This window comes from Anomaloglossus baeobatrachus, chromosome 3 (assembly GCF_048569485.1).
Source record: "Anomaloglossus baeobatrachus isolate aAnoBae1 chromosome 3, aAnoBae1.hap1, whole genome shotgun sequence".
In the NCBI taxonomy this organism is placed as follows: domain Eukaryota; kingdom Metazoa; phylum Chordata; class Amphibia; order Anura; family Aromobatidae; genus Anomaloglossus; species Anomaloglossus baeobatrachus.
Window position 1 is genome coordinate 273,981,512 of NC_134355.1, and position 17,627 is coordinate 273,999,138.

At 44.3% G+C, this 17,627-nt stretch overlaps 1 protein-coding gene across 2 annotated transcripts in view; it reads left to right on the forward strand.

Moving 5' to 3' along the window:
* AHI1 (Abelson helper integration site 1) overlaps window positions 1–17,627 on the forward strand; it is a 351,645-nt gene that overhangs the window by 95,343 nt on the left and 238,675 nt on the right. For both annotated transcript variants that reach the window (XM_075339856.1, XM_075339857.1), the window contains exons 14-16: window positions 7,880–7,986; window positions 9,259–9,377; window positions 16,362–16,492. In XM_075339856.1, the coding sequence (XP_075195971.1) occupies window positions 7,880–7,986; window positions 9,259–9,377; window positions 16,362–16,492 (357 nt within the window). The remainder of the gene's footprint in view (window positions 1–7,879; window positions 7,987–9,258; window positions 9,378–16,361; window positions 16,493–17,627) is intronic.

A 17,627-nucleotide genomic window follows, 5' to 3' on the forward strand; every position in this document is an offset into this window, starting at 1 on the left:
CGTACCTGCGGCTGCCCGCAATGGGGAAGGAAGGATGTCGCTGTGTGTAAAGTGGCCTTAACTCTGAGCTCTTAGGTTCCAGGCTACAGCAGTGGAATTTCCTAACGGGCAATGTTCAGATTTCTTTGATCCACAGCCATGATAAAGATCTTGTCCCTCCATAGAGGGTGATGATGTGGCATGCAACATCAACAGTTTAAAGGAAGCTCTGAAGATTAAAAAATAATCCAGAAGAATGGAAGCTCTTCATCTATTTGTCCAAAGCAACCCTAAAAGCTGTCTTGCTGCAATATGCTACCTTCAATTCCAGTTGGTTATGCAATCCACATGAAAAAAACATATGACAACATGAAACAGCTATTGAGGTGCCTGAACTATGACCAACATTTGTGGCCTCTCTGTAGTGACTGAAAGGTGGTTGTCCTCTTACTTGGTCTCCAGGGCAGATACACAAAGTCCTGCTGCTTTCTGTGTGAGTGAGATAGTCGTGCAAGTGAATATCACTACAATAAAAGAGACTGGCCTCTCCAACATTCACTTCAACCAGAGAGTAAAAATCTCCTCCATCGAGCACTTGTTGTCCCACATAAGATTTTGTTACCACCATTGCACATCAGCTTCTGGCCTAATGAAGATCTTTGTAAATGGATAAAAATGTAAAAGCATTCAAGTATCTCACTGATACATTTCCAAGGTTAAGTGAAGTAAAGATAAAGTATGGAGTCTTTCTTGAACCTCGGATTCATAAGGATCTTCCAGATGAGGCATTTCTCCATTTGTTGCATGACAAGGAAAAGGCTGCATGTGTAGCATTCACATTAGTGGTAACTAATTTTTTGGGAAACTCCAGAGCAGATAATTATGAAGAGTTGGTAGAAAATCTCCTCAAAACATAGAAGGATCTTGGCTTTAACATGTCCATAAAGATTAATGTCTTACATTAGCATCTAGAATTTTCTCCACAAAACTGCGGAGCAGTGAGCGACAATCAAAGTGAGATTTCATCAAGATATTGCGGCTATGGAGAAAAGATATCAAGGAAAATGGAGTCCAACAATGCTTGTAGATTACGGTTAGACAATTGTAAGATATGATCCTATGCAGAACTACAAGAGAAAAGCAAAAAAGATTAGTCACTGAATGACGACCAAATTTTGTAGTGTAATTTCTGTAACTGTTTACAATTTGCATTAGTGTTTAGATAGGTTTTAGTTTTTTGTATTGTTGCTAAATTTCAACTAAGTAATTATCAGAAAATTGACATACAAAAGTGTTCTGCATCTTTATATTTGCAAAAATAATAATGTTTTAAAGTACTGAAACTTTTATACATTAATTATATATTACAATAAAAGGGAAACTCTTTGATATCAATGAAACAAGCCTACTAAAATTTTCCATTGTCAAATTGGAATTCAGGAGGTTAAAATCATTAAGAAATGGCTTATTTCATATCTGACCCTTACAACTTTTGAAAATATGTAGAACAGAGTAAGGCTATGTTCACATTTCCGTTTTTTTGCATCAGTCACCTGCATTGTACAACGGGTGACAAGAAATGGAATTGATTGTCATGAGAAAGTGGATTCCTTTTGGTAAAATTATTTCAGTATAAAAACAAGAGAGAACGATCAGCTGATCGCTCTCAAAAGCCGGCGAATTAGCTGATCGCTCTCAAAAGCCGGGAGATCAGCTGATCTCTCTCAAAAGCCGGCTGCCGGGAGATCAGCTGATCACTCTCAAAAGCCGGCCGCCAGGCGATCAGCTGATCGTTCCTGCCGCTGGAACTGAATTTACAATCCATCATCGTTTTTTACTGTGTGCATGCTCACTGTAAAAAAATGATCCGCCGCACACAAAATACGTTTCAGTGTGCGTTCCAACTGCCTGACGGTCAGTCAGTAAACGACTGATCCGTCACGCGGCGTATGCAACGCAGGGCCATTAGTCACAATCCGACGCTAATAGAAGTCTATGGAGAAAAAACGGATTCCTGGAAAATATTTTGCAGGATACCATAATTCCTCAAGGCGACGGATTGTGACTGATGCAAAAAGATGGAAGTGTGAACAAGCTGGATGGTCTCTCTCTTTTTGCATCCCAGGACATTTTGTCTGTGGTGTCCATAAAGAAGTAAAAAAATTATACATTTGATTTCAGAACGGTTTTGTAGCTTTCCTGCTGCCTGAGGTGAAAATTGAAATGAAGCCCCTCCTTGCAGTTAAATATAAACCTGGATGGAATAAATACAATTTCGTCATTGTATTTTTATTTTACTTTTACTTGCACCCGATACATTCTATTGTAAAAATGACCCGTGAGCATGATTTTGCAGGTCAGTGTGATTTCGGTGATAACAAATTTTCCATAGGTTTTTTGTTGTTGTTTTTGATAAAAAAAAAATAAAAAAAAATAACATTTTGGATTGTCATTCCAAAACTCGTACATATTGATTTTTCTGCCCATAAAATTGCGTGGCAAAAATTAAGAGACTACTGCACAGTTTTCTAACATCAGCTTCTCTTCATGTTGATTCCAATGTCAGTTGAATTCCAACCAGAGTACACCACTCAGTGAAAGACTAGTGGAAAGCATACCAAGACGCATGGAAACTTTGATTTAAAAATCATGGTTATTCCACAAAACATTGATTTCTGAACTCTTCCTGCGTTAAAACATTTAGTATTGTTGTTGTTTCTAAATGATTATGAACTTGTTATGTTTGCATTATTTGAGATCTGAGCCTCAATGCATTTTTTTTGTCATTTTGACCATTGCTCATCTTTAGAAATTAAATACAAAATTTATTGTTTGGAAAGTCAGAGACGTTGTCAGTAGTTTATAGAATAATTGAAGAATTTACAATTTACTCAAAAATATTCCTATAAAGAGAAAAATCAGAAAAATTTGCAGTGGTCTCTTAATTTTTGCAAGAGCTTATATATATTATATACATACTATACGGTTGAAACCGAAAGTTTACATACACTATCTAAAAAGACACATTTGTAAGTTTTTCTCACTATCTGACATGAAAGCAGAATAAACCCATTTTAGGATTACCAACATGATTTATATTTGCCACATGTCAGAACAATTAGCGAGAGAGAATGTTTTAACCCCTTCATGACCGGCCGATTTTTCGCTTTCCGTTTTTTTTTTCGCCATTCTTTTTCTGAGAGACGTAACTTTTTTATTTTTCAGTCATTATGGTCATGTGAGGGCTCATTTTTTGTGGAACGAGCTCTAGTTTTCAATGAAACTATAGGTTTTACCATATAGTGTACTGGAAAATGGCAAAAAATCCAAATGCAGAAAAATTGCAAAAAAAAGTGTGATAGCACTATTGTTTTTGAGATATTTTATTCACTGTGTTCACTGTATGGTAAAACTGATGTGTGGGTGTGATGCCTCAGGTCAGTGCGAGTTCGTAGACCCCAAACATGTATAGGTTTACTTTTATATAAGGGGTTAAAAAAAATTCGGAAGTTTGTCTGAAAAAAGTGGCGGACGTTTTACACCATATTCCGTGACCCGTAGCGTTCTCATTTTTCAGGATCTATGCCTCAGTGACGGCTTATTTTTTGCGACTCGAGCTGACGTTTTTAACGGTACCATTTTTGCGCAGATGCTACGTTTTGATCGCCTGTTATTGCATTTTACGCAAAAGTTGTGGCGACAAAAAAAATCATTTTGGCGTTTGGAATTTTTTTGCCGCTACGCCGTTTACTGATCAGATTAATTGATTTTATATTTTGATAGATTGGGCGTTTCTGAACGCGGCGATACCAAGTGTATATTTTTTTATTTTTTTAACCCTTTAATTTTCAATGGGGTGAAAGAGGGGGGTGATTTGAACTTTTATGTTTTTTGTTTTTTTTTTTACATTTTTTAAAACTTTTTTTTTTAACTTTTTTTTTTATTTTATTTTACTAGTCCCCCTAGGGGGCTATTGCGATCAGCAATCCGATCGCTCTGCACTATCTGCTGATCACAGCTACACAGCTGTAAACAGCAGATACGTGCACTTCCTGCTTCCCGGGCCTCCGTGGAAAGCGAAAGTGAAAGTAGTTCATGTCTAGCACAGGAGTCATCACATGACCCTGTGCTACCATGACAACCATCGGAAGTCACGTGATCATGTCACGTGACTTCCGGTATCGGGCCGTTAGTAAAACTTTACTGCAATCGCGTTTATAATGGCGCTGTCACATATTGACAGCGCCATTTCAGGGCTTAAACGGCACGAGCAGATAACGATTCTGCTCGTGCCTAGCAGGCACACATCTCAGCTGTGAAAATCAGCTGAGATGTATGCCGATCGCAGCATGCTGCAGACCGCAGGCAGTAACGTTATGACCGCTAGGACGTAATTTTACTGCCTGCGGTCGTTAAGGGGTTAAGGCATTTTTATTCATTTCTGCAAAGTCAAAAGTTTTTTGTGTTTATTTTTTTGTACGGCGTGTGATGTCACTAGGTATGGGAAAGTACCAAGCAAGCAGCAAAAGGCAAGGGAAAGGGATCCCTGTGTCTAGGAAAGGGGGAGATGTTGCCCCCCGGCCAAATCTACTGCTGGTCCTGGGGTTCCTCACCACCATAGATATCCCTATTGCTGGGCCCAAAATTGGGAATGGATGGCATGAGCCCTTCGTCAACCCCAATAAACACTAAATAAAGACACAAGTAGGACACACGGGGGGGGGAAGTGCATGAGCTACTTATCCACAGATGACTCAGGCAGTAGTTCAGCAAAGCTTCAGCAATTATACCAAATATGAGTACAAGCCATATGCTTACAACCAAAGCTTGAATGTACTTAATAATATCACCAGCACACGTCCAGGGAAGATAGGAGTATTTAAGCATAAGGAGAATACTGATAATCATCAGCTGGATGGAAGGAGCGCTCCCCTGGGTCCTAAAGGGGACAAGATGACAATCCAGCAGGAAAGCTACCTAGTACAATGAATACTAACAGCGGAACAACAGAAAGTGAAGGAGCATTTTGCACAGACAAACACTGTGACTTTCTATCGCCAGAAACCACAAGACTGTCTGTCACCCATGACAGAGCCATAACAAAAGACTTGCAGCAGCCATTGCAGAGAAAGGTGGTCCTACAAAGTATTGACTCATGTGTGGCTAAATACAAATACACGCACAATTTTCAGAATTATATTTTTAAATATTTAGAAAGCCATGTATCATTTCCTTTTATGTTTCAGAAATACTTGCTAAATGATGTTGATGTATCAACTGAAATACATTTACGTTTGTGGGTGTAGTGTGAAAAAAATGTGGAAAAGTTTATGGGATATAAATACTTTTGGAAGGCACGGTTATGTAACACAAAAACCTGATCCAAATAATGTCATTTTCTGATAATGGCTTCCCTTTAAATTACTTTTCAGAGAGTTTACAATATAGGAATCATGACTTGCACTAGTAATTACAAGCTGTCTGTGTCTTTGGATGGAACTGTGTCTCCGGTGTTTATAGCAGGGTGATCGCTTATGTATCAAGCCTGTGCTGTGGTATGAAAGCAGAGGGTTAGTTTAATGATGGCAAGCAGGCTGGTAGAAAGTGACCATGACTGGGCTGGAAGTCCACTGTAAGGCCTAAGCCACACGGCATGAAAATCTGAGCCAGTGAGATGCGATAAAACATCACATTCCACTCGGACCAATATTAGTTTATGTGCCAGCACCCATGAGCGATTATTTTCTTGGCCCCAATCGGACCGAGAAAACAATCGCAGCATGCTGCAATTGTAATGCGAGACTCTTTCTCTCGCACCCATTCAAGCCTATGGGGCGAGAGAAAGATCGCATTGCACTCGCGTTACACCGGTGTACCTCAAGTGCAAGGTGAGAATGGCACTAACTGGCTACGGAGGAGGGAGGGAGATAAATCTCTCCCCTCCGCAGCGCCGGCCCTCCCCTTCGCAGCACTGGCCCGCCCCTCCTCAGTGCCGGCCAACCCCCCGCAGCTGAGGTCTGATCGCATGATCGGACCTCAGTCACAGGGACACTCACCTGACACTCTGCTCCTGCTGTACTGCCAGCGTGAGCCGAGTGTCATGCGAGGATCGCATTTAGTCCCCGTGTGGCCCCGGCCTACCTCAATGATGAGTCTAACTAATTAGGAAGAGAGAACGTTTTGCAGCACAAACAGATGAGGTGTGAAGTTTTTATATTACACTGATGGTACACATTAAATTGTATTGTTTGTTACTGTGACCTCCTTGTCCTTAATCCCATTTATACAAAGCTAGTTAGAGGACATGACCCAATGACATGTTTTCTAGAAATTATTTGTCATCCTATGTAGTTTTTTAGCTCATTAAACAGGGCCTTTTGTTGTGTTCACAGTGGAGAGCAAAATGAAACACTTTTTAATTGCTTTGTATTCTCTCACAGGGTACTCGTGATGAAGGGAATACTACAAGTATAATGCTCTGTTCTGTAGTCCTAGGGAATTTACTCATGGGTATGAAGCTTAAAAGAGTATAATTAAGTGTGCTTTAGACAGGTGCCCATATTTACCATGAGTGGAATAACCCTGGGGTCATATCCAGTAAACCTCTCCCTGTGTTGATTTTGGCTCACCAATGAATCTGTCTTTCAGTTCAGGATGCTGTTTGTGTGCAAAAAGTAACAATAGGAGATAAAATCAGAAAAAAAGTGAATTTGCATAAGGAATACAGTATGAAATAAATGGTAATTTTTGTATAATTTGCAGAACAGTTGCCAGCTGTTTACAGAACTTAAAGGGATTGTTCAATGAACAAAGTACATTTTAATCAAAAGATCTTGGAATAAGAGGAAGTTCTTGCTAAAAAAATGTTCCCGTGCTGAGATAATCTTATATATGTGTTCCCTACTATATGTACTGTATAATGCACAGCTCATCACATAACAAAGCACCTGGCCAGGAAAGAATCACAAGTTGCTTATTATAAGTTTGTATACAGCTAAAAAAGCAGGGGTTCACAGCTGCTGCTTTCTGGGGGTAACACATTTTCCTGCCTGTTTTATCACAGGAGCGAATGTTTTTGCCACATATTCAGTCCCGTGAGCTCCTCCTAAATCAAGTCAGTGACATATAAGTTTAGCTGCCCGCTGACTTGATTTTTGAGGAGCTCACAGGACTGGAGATGTGGCAGAAACACTTGTTCCTGTGGTAAAACAAGCATAGGCAGAGAAATGTGCTGCCTTGATGTTGTATTTGATGCCAATCTGCAAAATTGCTTTTTTTTCATGGTCAATATGTGCAGCAGGTGGATCAAGGGAATATAGCATTTAGTTTCCTATGCAAAATACATTAATTTTCCATATCTCATTATCTCATTCCTTCCTCCACACCGGCCATGAATGTCACCAAAACATGAATGAAACCCCTCACACTTTTTTGCCTTTATTGGTCTGATTTGCAGGGAAGACACAGAAATTCAACTGTTGACTGGTTTTGAATGTCATGCTTACATGGCACAATATGCATTTACTTCCTTTCAGTAACATGGTGCCCTGCAGGTCTCTCAGCACAATAAATCGTGACTCCAATGCTAAAGGCTAGCACCATCTTTGTACATGCACTGGGTGCAGAAGTGCCAAAATGATCAATATAATAGGGCATAAAGATTTGGGACAAGAACAATTACATAGCATCAAACAGTATTTCTGTATTATTGTTGTATTAGGTTTATTTTATCAAGTTTAACCTGTAAAAATCTCTAAGCCAATAAATGCATAGCGAAGCTATGGTAGATGGGGTATAATTTGCAATGGAATTTTTTCAAAGTGGCACAATTCTGGCCAACGTGTGGTCCAATTCAGTGAAGCTATTAACCATACATCCATGTTTTTTCCATTTAATTTAGGACTTCACATGTTTTCTGGAGACAGCTCAGGACTGATTATCATTTGGAATACAAGTATTAGCAGAAGTTCCCTACAAAGCTCAGTTGACCTTTGGGATATTTTAAAGGTAAAATCCTTTTATTTTGTGTGTCCTCTTGCAACTTTTGTGTTTTATAATTTTAACAGGATTGTCCCATGATTGGTCTTCATGAGTGCACCCCTCCCCAGCCTCTGGGCTTCCTACTTGCTAGAATGTGTAGGGGGACAGTGTAGTCCTGATTTATTGGCATTTTGCACCAGCAGCATTGTTGTGCTTTTGTTTGAACTTAAAGGGAATCTGTCAGCAGGTTTTTGCTCCCCCATCTGAGAGCAGCCATAATATATAGACAGAGACCGTGATTCCAGCGATGTGTCACTTACTGAGCTGATTGCTGTCATTTTGATAAAAATCAATGTTTTCTCTGCTGCAGATCTAGCAGTTATACAGAGCTCCTGAATATGCTGGCCTGCCTGGCAGCAAACCAAGTAGTCCTCTAATGATAATCTACTGCTGATTAAACAGTGATTTTATCAAAACTACACTAAGCTCAATAAGTGACACAATGCTGAAATCATGATCTCTGCCCTATGTTATGTTGCTCTCAAATTAGGTGGCAAAAACCACTCGTTTATAGATTCCCTTTAAATTTGCATTTACCTCATTACCCTGATGAAGCCTATTAGGGTGAAACATGTTGGGAAGGCTCTTTTTCTATTTTAATAGCACCTTGTTCCTCTGGTCATTAGACATTACAAAATAGGATACAATCCCTGATGGTGCGATAATGGACGGCAATCATTTTGCTTGATGCTAATTACAGAATTGAGACTATTTGAGCTGTACACCTATGTGGGTAGATCTATTCATATGTACTGTATATTACAATTGAGTTACTCAACTAGTGTAGCAATTTGACCGCCAGTGAGCCGGCCAGCTTCAGAGCAGCTTTTACAAGCTTTTTTGGAAATGGCTTGTAAGCAGTGCTCAAGCTAACCCAGCACTAATAGATAGCTGCAATGGGCAGTAATCTACTCAATGAGCACTAAACAATTGAAATAAAATCCATCCAGTCTTGTTATTAGAGTGGATTAGTATTTAATAAGTAAAATGCAAAGTGGCTTTACCAGGACGTTGCAATTTTAGTATAATGAGAATAGTCCTTTAACCAATTGAGGCCCTTGAATGTTAATTAAAAGCATTATCTAGTGACATGAAATGTGCCTTCATTATGAAATCTGGGTCTCTGAATTAGCCATGATGGAGAAGTGTGTGTGTATTGGCAGCTGGACAGATAGGAATCCGTGATGAATTTGCTGCTTTGTTCTGTAGTATTTCTACTATAATGGTGTGTCATTTTAGGAAATAAAAGAAACTGATCTGAAAGGAATAGCTGTAAATCACCTAGAAGTTCATCCTAATGGAAGGCGTTTGTTGATTCATACTAAGGACAGCACAGTCCGAATCATGGATCTTCGAATGTAAGCTGTTTTTCTTCATTGCCTTTTGAGTGATTTTGTTTTTTGTTTAGATAGATACAGATATGTATATGTGTGTGTGTATGTATGTATGTATATGTGTATATATATATATATATATATATATATATAATATTTTGTCTCTTCCATGAAAAATCATACTTTTATTTATGAAATGAGTTGTATAATGAATAGAAAATGTAGTCCAGACATTGACGAGGTTAGCAATGAGGATTTTTACTTGAAATAATAATTTTCTCCTTAAGACTTTGCTTTCGGCACAGAATGCTCCTTTGCAGCAATTCCAGCTTTGCAGACCTTTGGTATTCTAGCTGTTAATTTTCAGAGGTAAGCTGGAGATATTTCACCACATGCTTCCAGAAGCCCCTCCACAAGTTGGATTGGCTTGATGGGCACTTTTTGTGTACCATATGGTCAAGCTGCTCCCACAACCGATCCATAGGGTTGAGATCTGGTGACTGGGCTGACCACTCCATTATAGATAGAATACCAGCTGCCTGCTTCTTCCCTAAATAGTTCATGCATAATTTGGAGGTGTGCTTTAGGTCATTGTTCTGTTGTAGGATGAAATTGGCTCCAATCAAGCGCTGTCCACAGGATAAGGCATGGCATTACAAAATGGAGTGATAGCCTTCCTTATTCAAAATCCCGTTTACCTTGTACAAATCTCCTACTTTACCAGCACCAAAGCAACCCCAGACCATCACATTACCTCCACCATGCTTGACAGATGGCGTCAGGCACTCTTCCAGCATCTTTTCAGTAGTTCTGCGTCTCACAAATGTTCTTCTGTGTGATCCAAACACCTGAAACCTCGATTCGTCTGTCCATAACACTTTTTTCCATTCTTCCTCTGCCCAATGTCTGTGTTCTTTTTCCAATATTAATCTTTTCCTTTTATTAGCCAGTCTCAGATATGTTTTTTTTTCTTTGCCACTCTGCCCTGAAGTCCAGCATCCCGGAGTCAGTTCTTCACCGTAGTTTTGGAGCATGTGCCCTTACTGATTTGTATAGTCAGACCTGGCACCCTTCATATCAAATCACGCTGTTGTGCTTAGTATTGAGCATACGGGTCACTTGATGGGCCTATAGATTGCTCAGGACTTGACGTTTCTTGTAGGGGAAGCAATGCATAACCAGCACCGACTGGACTGTGTATTGGGGCGAAATTTAAGGATGGATGATTATTGCCAGGATAGGTATCATGAATATTTTATTTTAAATACCCTTCTATTAGTCTACTAAAACTTCTGTATTTCTTCATCGTTCCTATGGGAGACCCAGACCATGGGGTGTATAGCTTCTGCCTCCGGAGGACACACAAAGTACTACACTAAAAAGTGTAGCCCCTCCCTCCGAGCATATACACCCCCTGGTTAACCAAATATAGCCAGTTCAATGCTTTGTGTTCAGGAGGCACACATCCACACATGCATTCTCTTCTGATTTTGATTTTTGGAAAGAGTTTGAAGAAAAGCGGGTCCAAGCCTGGACTCCCGGCATGTCCCTTCTCACCCCACTGTGTCGGCGGTGTTGTTAAGGTTGATTTCAGGGCTGGAGCCTTACATGCCGCGCTCCTTCACCATCCCTCCGGGGCTCTGGCTTGAAGTGGGAGCCAGCACGGTTCTCCCTGCCTTGCAGGAGACCGGTCTCCATCCGCAGCCCTTTCAGGATCCAGCCGGACGGAGCACTCATCCCTCAGGGACCTGGCCCTGCGTCTCACAAGCTAAGTATCTGAGACGTTATAATCGGGGGGTCCCTTGTACTTTATTGTTGGGGAGAGTGTGCTGTGTATCTATTGTGACATTTCCGGCCGGTTCTCTGGTTTTTACCTGAGAACCGCGCCGATGGTGCCTGCTCGCCGGCCGCATCGTTAAATTTAGGCCCTGGCTTCGCCTGAGGCCTAGTTTCGTTTTCACTGCCCCTGCATGCCAATCATGCAGAGGGACAGTGCGGCTCCGCCCAGCGACTGTTCAGCACTGGGGAGGGACACTCCTCTCTGAGGAAATATTCCCTCCCCTGTATATCTCCTTGGCCCTCCGATCCCGCTCTTAGAGTTGGCCCCGCCCCCTCTCCTCGCTCCGGCGCCATTTTATCAGCGTTCTCATGCATGTCTGCATAACCACATTGTGACAGCGATCGGCGCTGGCCATCTCTCTGGGGGTCCGGGCTGTGGGATCTGGAGGGCACAGAGATGTCTCTATGTCAAACGGTCTGGCAAGCCACAACCTCCGGTTGTGGACCTGCTTATATACACTGTTTATATACTCTGCTGGGGGTCATTCTGGCCAGAGCCCCCACTTCAGCAGCATGTCTCACATCAGAGCAAGGCTGCAAGGCTGTACTTAATATGCACTGCTGTAGGCTCGTACTGCCTGTACCGAGCACATAACCACATTGTGATGCCTGCTCTAACATAGTGGTGCCTCAGCCTGGAGGCTCATCCCCAGTGGTCCCTCCGGCTGCTCCGGCTCCGGTGGCTGAACCCCCGGCTTGGGTAGAATCCCTCCCTCCAGGGGACAGCTGTCCCTGAAACTGCTGAGCATGCATCAGCCCCCTTCTCAGGGTGCTTCTGCTGCTACGGCTCCCTCAGCAAAGCTCACAGAGGATTCTTCATCTGGTCTCAGACCCCGTCCTCCTAAAATGGAGACGCAGGGTCCCCTTTCCTTCCTCGTCCCGCGGCTCTGGTTCACGAGCTGACTCGCAGGACAAGGAGGATGCTACTCCATGTACCCCATTGATCTGTCCGAAAGTGACGCAGGTGCTAATGATTTGATTGCGTCCATTATATTTGTACTGGACCTCAATCCGCCTGTATCAGGGGAGCACCCCTCTCTGGCAGAAAAGCATCAGTATACCTTGCCTAAGAGAACGAGGAGTGTGTTCCTTTTCCACTCCAGTTTTTCAGGCCACTGTGACCAAGCCCAGAGCCTGTCCTGACAGACGCTTCCCAAAGCGTGGTTCTGATGACCGATTTCCGTTTCCACCAGAGGTGGTCAAGGAGTGGGCTCATTCACCAAAGGTAGACCCTCCGGTGTCTAGACTCTCAGCCCGGAAAGTTGTATCAGTGGCTGATGGCAACTCCCTTAAGGATTCCACTGTCCGCCATCTGTATATGAGGCGGCAGGGGCCTCGTTCTCCCCATCTTTTGCAGCAGTGTGGGCTTCAGAGCCATCTCTGCTTCTCTAGAGGAGATGCATTCCCTCACCAGGGACTCTATGCCCGAGATGGTTGCCTTAACTTCCAGGTCTTCAGCCTTTTTCATCCTATGCAATGTCTGCCATACTGGAGGCTCCGCACTCCGTGGCTTCGGCCAATTCTCTCGCTATCCACAGGATCCTGTGGCTTCGAGAGTGGAAGGCAGGCGCTTCTTCAAAGAAGTACCTTGCTGGGCTCCCATTTTCTGGACCCAGGCTGTTCGGTGAACAACTGGATGAAATTATTCAGGAAGCTACTGGCGGGAAGAGTACTTCCATGCCACAAGCCAAAACCAGGAACCTGTACAGGGCAGGAACCAGTCGAGGTTTCGTTCCTTTCGTTCCTCCAACTGGTCGTCCTCTAAGCCCTCGGCCTCGTCCACTAACTCAGCCAAGGACCAAAAACCCAACTGGCGCACGAAGCAGCCTCCTCTTGACTATCTGGCCGCGCCAGCAACGTCCTTGGTCGGTGGTAGGCTCTCCCGCTTGGCGACATGTGGTTTCAACACGTCTCCGATCAGTGGGTGCGGGATATCATCTCCCACGGTTACAGGATAGAATTCTATCCAGCCCGCCAAACAGATTTTTTTCTGTCAACTCCCCCCTGCTCCAAGGCCGCCACCTTCTCTCAGGCCGTGGCATCCTTGCAGGCCAACGGAGTAATTGTACCGGTTCCCGCCTGGGAACGGTTCAGAGGTTTCTACTCAAATCTCTACCTAGTCCCCTAAAGGGACGGTTCCTTCCGGCCCATCCTGGATCTCAGGCTTCTCAACAAGCATGTTCAGGTGCGGCTTTTTCGCATGGAGTCTCTCTGATCAGTCATTGCCCAATGACCCAAGGAGATTCCTTGCATCCTCGACATCAGAGATGTCTATCTGCATGTGCCAATTGCAGTTTCGCACCAGCGTTGGCAACGTTTTGCAATCAGAGAGGAACATTTCCGATTCGTGGCTTTTCCCTTCGGGTTAGCCACGGCCTCTCGAGTATTCATCAGGGTCATGGCAGCAGTGGTTGCGGTTCTGCACCTCCAAGGGTTGGCATCCCTTTTCCTGGACGGCCTTCTAGTCAAGGCTTCATCCTGTGCAGACCGTCAGCGTAGTGCCTCGCTCACTCCCGCCACTCTAGTCCAATTCGGGTGGCTTGTCATTCTGCCCAAGTCCACTCTGACTCCGACCCAGAAGCTCACGTACCTAGGGATGCAATTCGAGACTCTGCCGGCACTTGTGAAGCTGCCTTTAGTCAAACAGCATTCCCTCCACTAGCGGTGCGCTCTTTGCTGAGGCCCCGCCGTCATTCCATCAGGCACCTAATGCAGGTGCTGGGTCAGATGGTGGCGTCAATGGAAGCGGTTCCCTTGCCCAGTTCCATCTGCGTCCTGCAGCTGGACATTCTCCGCTGTTGGGACAAGCGGACTTCCTTCTTGCACAGGTTAGTGGCTCTGTTGCCACATACCGGGGACTTCCTTCAGTGGTGGCTTCGGCCCCTCTCTCTTTAGGGACGCTCCTTCCTGGCCCCGTCCTGGGTGATCCGCACCACGGATGCCAGTCTATCCGGCTGGGTAGCGGTATATCTCTACCACAGAGCGCAGGGCACTTGGACTCCGTCCGAATCAGCCCTCTCGATCACTGTGCTGGAAATCAGAGCTGTGCTTTTAGCTCTCTTGGCTTTTCACCACCTGTTGGCGGGCAAGAACATTCAAGTCCAGTCAGACAACGCCACAGCGGTTGCCTACATTAACACCAGGGCGTGACACTCAGCCGCCTGGCACTGTTGGTATCCTTCAGTGGACGGAGGATTCCAGGTCCACCACATCTGCAGTCCACAACCCAGGCGTGGAAAACTGGGAGGCAGATTGTCTCAGCCGTCAAACCGTGGACAGCGGCAAGTGGGCTCGGCATCCAGCAGTGTTTCGGTTAATCTGCCGCAAGTGGGGCACTCGGAAGTGGATCTTCTCTCCCACGATCCTCAGGACTTTGCAGCAGACGTGCTGGTTCAAGATTGGTCCCAGTTTCGTCTGTCTTACGCGTTTCCCCCTCTAGCTCTTGCCCAGAGTCCTGCGCAAGTTCAGAATGGGGGGCCGTCGGGTCATTCTCATTGCCAGACTGGCCCAGGCGAGCTTGGTACCCTGACCTGCTCCATCTGTCCGTTGAGGTGCTGTGGCATCTCCCGGACCGTCCAGACCTTCTCTCACAAGGTCCGTCTTTCCGCCAGAATTCTGCGGCTCTCAGATTGACGGCGTGGCTCTTGAGTCCTGGATCTTGACGACTTCTGGTATCCCTCCTGAAGTCATCTCCACTATGACTCGGGCTCGGAAGTATTCCTTGGCCAAAATCTATCACAGGACCTGGAGAATTTTCCTGTCCTGGTGTCGCCCTTCCGGCCATGCTTCTTGGCCTTTTTTCCTTGCCGACCCTCCTGTCCTTTCTACAGTCCGGTCTGCAGCTAGGACTATCCCTCAATTCCCTCAAGGGACAGGTCTCTGCTCTGCCAGTTTGTTTTCAGCGGCGTATCGCCCGGCTGGCTCAGGTGCGCTCCTTCATACAGGGCGCATCTCACATCATTCCGCCTTACCGGCGGCCTTTGGATCCCTGGGACCTTAATCTGGTCCTCACGGCTTCCAGAAACCCCCTTTTGAGCCTCTTAGGGAGGTTTCTTTGTCTCGTCTTTCACAGAAAGTGGTCTTTCTAGTGGCCATAACTTCCCTCGGGAGAGTCTCTGATTTGGCTGCACTCTCTTCGGAGTCACCTCTTTTTGGTTTTTCATCAAAACAAGGTGGTTCTCCGTCCGACTCCGGACTTCCTCCCTAAGGTGGTTTCTCCTTCCACCTTAACCAGGACATTTCCCTGCCTTCCTTTTGTCCGGCTCCTGTTCATCGCTTTGAAAAAGCGTTGCATATCCTGGATCTGGTGCGGGCGCTCCGGATCTATGTGTCTCGCACCGCTGTTCTTAGGCGGTGCACCTCTCTTTTTGTGCTGACCACAGGTCGGCGTAAGGGCCTCTCGGCTCTAAGCCGACCCTACCTCGTTGGATTATGTCGGCCATTTCCGATGCCTGCCAGTGTACTCAAGTGCCTCCCCCGCCGGGGGATCAAGGAACACTCGACCAGAGCTGTCGGTGCCTCTTGGGTTTCAGGCACCAGGCTACGGCTCAGCAGGTCTGTCAGACTGCCACTTGGACTAGTCTGCATGCCTTTTCGAAGCACTACAAGTGCATGCTCATGCTTCGGCAGATGCGAGCTTGGGCAGACGCACCCTTCTGGCGGCTGTCGCCCATTTGCGAAGTTAGGTTTCGCCTACTTCTCAGTTTTCTGTTTATTCCCACCTATGGACTGCTTTGAGACGTCCCATGGTCTGGGTCTCCCATAGGAACGATGAAGAAAAAGAGAATTTTGTTTACTTACCGTAAATTCTTTTTCTTATAGTTCCGTAATGGGAGACCCAGCTCCCTCCCTGTTGCCTGTTGGCAGTTTCTTGTTCCGCGTGTTATCACCGGCTGTTGTTGTAGACAGAGGCTCCGGTTGTTCCGGTTCTTGCTCTATCTCTACTTGTGGGTGGCTACTCTCCTTCAGCTTTTGCACTAAACTGGCTATATTTGGTTAACCAGGGGGTGTATATGCTCGGAGGGAGGGGCTACACTTTTTAGTGTAGTACTTTGTCTGTCCTCCGGAGGCAGAAGCTATACACCCCATGGTCTGTGTCTCCCATTACGGAACTATAAGAAAAAGAATTTACGGTAAGTAAACAAAATTCTCTTTTTTTCTTTATTTTAGACTGGCTGCAAAAAAATATATTGGAGCAGCTAATTACAGAGAAAAACTTAGCAGTGCCTTTACCCCATGTGGGACGTTTGTTATAGCAGGTAGTGAAGATGGAGTTGCATATGTGTGGAATGCTGAGACAGGTGAGACATCCTATAAATTTGTTGCATTGTATTTATTTGTTTTAAGTAAAATATATAGAACAAATATTCTGAACTATTTGCTCGACGACACAAGCATTTTTGTGCATTAAAGGAGATTTGCCAAGAATAAAAGTTATCCCTGTTCTGTAAGATAGGGCATAATCTACAAATGGTTTTATGGGTTTTTTTGTCCAAATGCTGTGACCCAAGCATACCTGAGAACATGGCTTTGCAGAGCCTCACCTGAATAAAATCAATGTACCTAGGATTTCACTCTCTGGAGCGCCTTTGCTGGCTGCCAGCAGTGTTTTCTCTGGCTGGTCTCCCCGAGATCAGTGATTGTTTTGTCTTGTTGGTCTACTAGGCATTGCTCCCACCTGGCCAGACTCCTACTCCACACTGATGAGGGGCAATACCCCGAAACAGCTGTCTGTGGATGGATACCTGGCCTTGGTATTTCCCTTGTCATATCTTTAGTTATCAAATCAGTTGTCATATCAAAGTTGGATATTGACTAAAATTGACTAAAATATGGTGGTTGTGGTGGTCTCCTAAAAAGAGCCACTCCTTGGCAGGGTCCTTCCCGGAGGGATATCTGGCTGGTTTCTGTGTTGAGACTCCTAACAGAGGCTCCGGGGACTTTTTTGATTCTGAATAAAATCAGACACAGCAGAAGCGATTAGACAGTATCTGCTTCAAGTCCCCTAAGGGGACTAGTGAAAGCAATAAAATGTGTAAAAAAAAAAAAAAAAAAGTCTTTAAAAATATGAAAAAATAAAAGTTCAAATCATCCCCTTTAGCCCTATTGGAAATAAAACAACAAAAAAAAACCCAATACACATTTTGTATTGCCACTTTCAAAAATGCCTGTTCTATCAAGATCTAAAATAAATCGATCGGTAAAGTGCTTAATGAGAAAAAAAAAATCAAAATGCCAGAATTACATTTTATGGTCACCGCAACATTGCAATAAAATGCAATAAGAGGCGATCAAAACATCGCATCTACCCAAAAATGGTATAATTAAAGGAAACCTATCACCAGACTTGTCCCGTGTAAGCTGCAGCCACCACCAGTGAGGTCTTATATACAGCATTGTAGAATACTCTATATAAGAGCCCAGGCCACTCCTGTA